General features: G+C 35.8%; 1 protein-coding gene across 1 annotated transcript; it reads right to left on the bottom strand.

The window, feature by feature from the left end:
* Positions 1-294: 294 nt before the first annotated feature.
* LOC133814551 (WD-40 repeat-containing protein MSI4-like) lies at positions 295-1,698 on the bottom strand. Its single transcript, XM_062247498.1, has 5 exons — positions 1,490-1,698; positions 1,169-1,250; positions 658-731; positions 435-546; positions 295-336 (listed from the first exon to the last, which is right to left on the bottom strand). The coding sequence occupies exons 1-5, from the start codon at positions 1,696-1,698 to the stop codon at positions 295-297; spliced, it is 519 nt and encodes a 172-aa protein (XP_062103482.1).
* Between the last annotated feature and the right edge of the window lie 207 nt (positions 1,699-1,905).

Here is a 1,905-nt window from a genome sequence, read left to right as displayed (position 1 = left end):
CGCGCGCCGCCACCGTCCGACCGAGCTGAGCTGACTGGTTGGTGTGGTGTGCACCTTATTATTATTTTTGAAAACAAATTCTGGGCAGTGCCACGAACGTCTTAAAGACAGCGACCTAGTCCGCGACTCAACCCAAATTATTATTCGGTAATTTCGTTCCTTTTTTATTTCTGCAGCAACTATCTCAACAATACCCATATTAGTAAAATAAAAAAATTCCGACTCTATCTATGATCTATGAAATCACACATGCATTTCATACCTTCTCATAATCCCAAATGTTTAAGAGCCGTACTATGCAGAACTTCCAAAACCATATGATCTATCACGAGACCACTGAAATTTAAAAATGTTGAGCACATACAGGTAAACATTAGCCCTCCCTGCAAATTGTAAGAAATGAGAATGAAAAAAATAAACAAAATAATTACTACCTGTACACAAAGAACAATAGCTTTGTGACCCTCAAATTTATGAATAGGTGCTCCAACTCCACTAGAAGTTAGATTCGGTCGATCAAACATGCGTAAGGAATTATTATCCGATCTGTAGAGATATTATACCATATATAACATTAGAGAAAAACATTGAGAGCACAATCAAACTCAAGGTTATAAAAACACCAGAATGCTGAGAAATGTGACACTTGAAAAATACACTGTCAGAATAATATTATCATCATGGGGACTCCAATCAACACAGTAGAGATCAACATCATGTGCTTTCTCAACCTACCACTCAGAAACAACATGCACATATAATTAGAGAAAACTCAAAAGCCAAGCATCACCAAATTTTACATAATCAGTGGAAAAGAAAAATGAAAATGTAGCATCAAGGAAGACTCAAAAGGAGCTCTTTCATTGAAGTGTCTGCCGCCCAGCTTGGTTACCCCAATTCTTAGGTATTTTTGTGGCACGTTCATAGGGTTGTTATGGTAACAAATTATAAGCAGATTAAATCATGCCTAATTTACACATTAATAATCAGAAAAATAAGACATAACTCAGTGTAACTCTTATTCAGTGGACAAACAAAGATACACACAACAAACTCACATTTGGTCTGATTCTATGATACATTCAAAGCTACCTATTTTTTGTATTATGCGTAAACTGGGGAGCATACAAACTAATAAATGAGAACAGAAAATAAACATGAGGCCAACCTTCACAGCAGGACTAGAGCCAGTTCGCGCATCCCATAATATAAGGCAAGACTCATCACCAACACTACAAAACTCCTGTGAGCTTCAGAAATAAGAGAGTATATTTCATAAATATAAAGTCAAATCATAACCAAGAAAAAACTAGTCTACGTGAAGCCACTATTACTAAAAATTTGGTAAGAAAACATAGCAACTACAGCCATAATAGAATGCAGTTGTGAAATGGATCTTGGCAGTAGGTAAGCAGACCAGCATTATAAAGCAAAAATTAGACATAAAAATGAAATTCATGCACCAATTTAAAAACCACTTTCAAGATACCTAGATGGACAGAAAGTCACACCTTCAACAGTATCCTCATGGCCATAGTATATTCCTCGTGGTGCAACAATGAGACCATCAACAGCTTTTTCACTACCTTCCCCAGGCTTGGTGTTTTTAATAATTGATCCACCAGATCTTGTGGCTGCAGTTGATATATGGTCTTGAATACTCCACAACACAACAAACTTGTCTTTACCTACAACCATGATTATTTTTAGGGGAAGACTAAATCAGATTATTACACTTTAGAATCTAACTTTAGAGCATAAAATTTAAATAAGGCCTAAAATTCAACTTTTGGGCATAAATTGTTTAAAAAAAAAACTCCTTAAATGGCGGGGAGAGGAAAAGCAACACCCTAACAAATTATACTTTAGAAACTGCACATGTAAAGCTAATGGCAAATATAGTAC

The sequence above is a fragment of the Humulus lupulus genome, chromosome 2, assembly GCF_963169125.1.
Source record: "Humulus lupulus chromosome 2, drHumLupu1.1, whole genome shotgun sequence".
Classification (NCBI taxonomy): domain Eukaryota; kingdom Viridiplantae; phylum Streptophyta; class Magnoliopsida; order Rosales; family Cannabaceae; genus Humulus; species Humulus lupulus.
The sequence above is the reverse complement of the archived record's forward strand: the minus strand, read 5'-3'. Positions and strand labels throughout refer to the sequence as shown.

Bases quoted from the DNA above. Each gene is read 5' to 3' on its own strand.
- LOC133814551 (XM_062247498.1), bottom strand. From the start codon at position 1,698: ATGGTTGTAGGTAAAGACAAGTTTGTTGTGTTGTGGAGTATTCAAGAC. The intron at 1,251-1,489 runs GTATCTTGAAAG...TTATTTCTGAAG, and splicing joins GTGACTTTCTGTCCATCTAG to CTCACAGGAGTTTTGTAGTG. The intron at 732-1,168 runs GTTGGCCTCATG...TCTGAGTGGTAG, and splicing joins GCTCTAGTCCTGCTGTGAAG to GTTGAGAAAGCACATGATGT.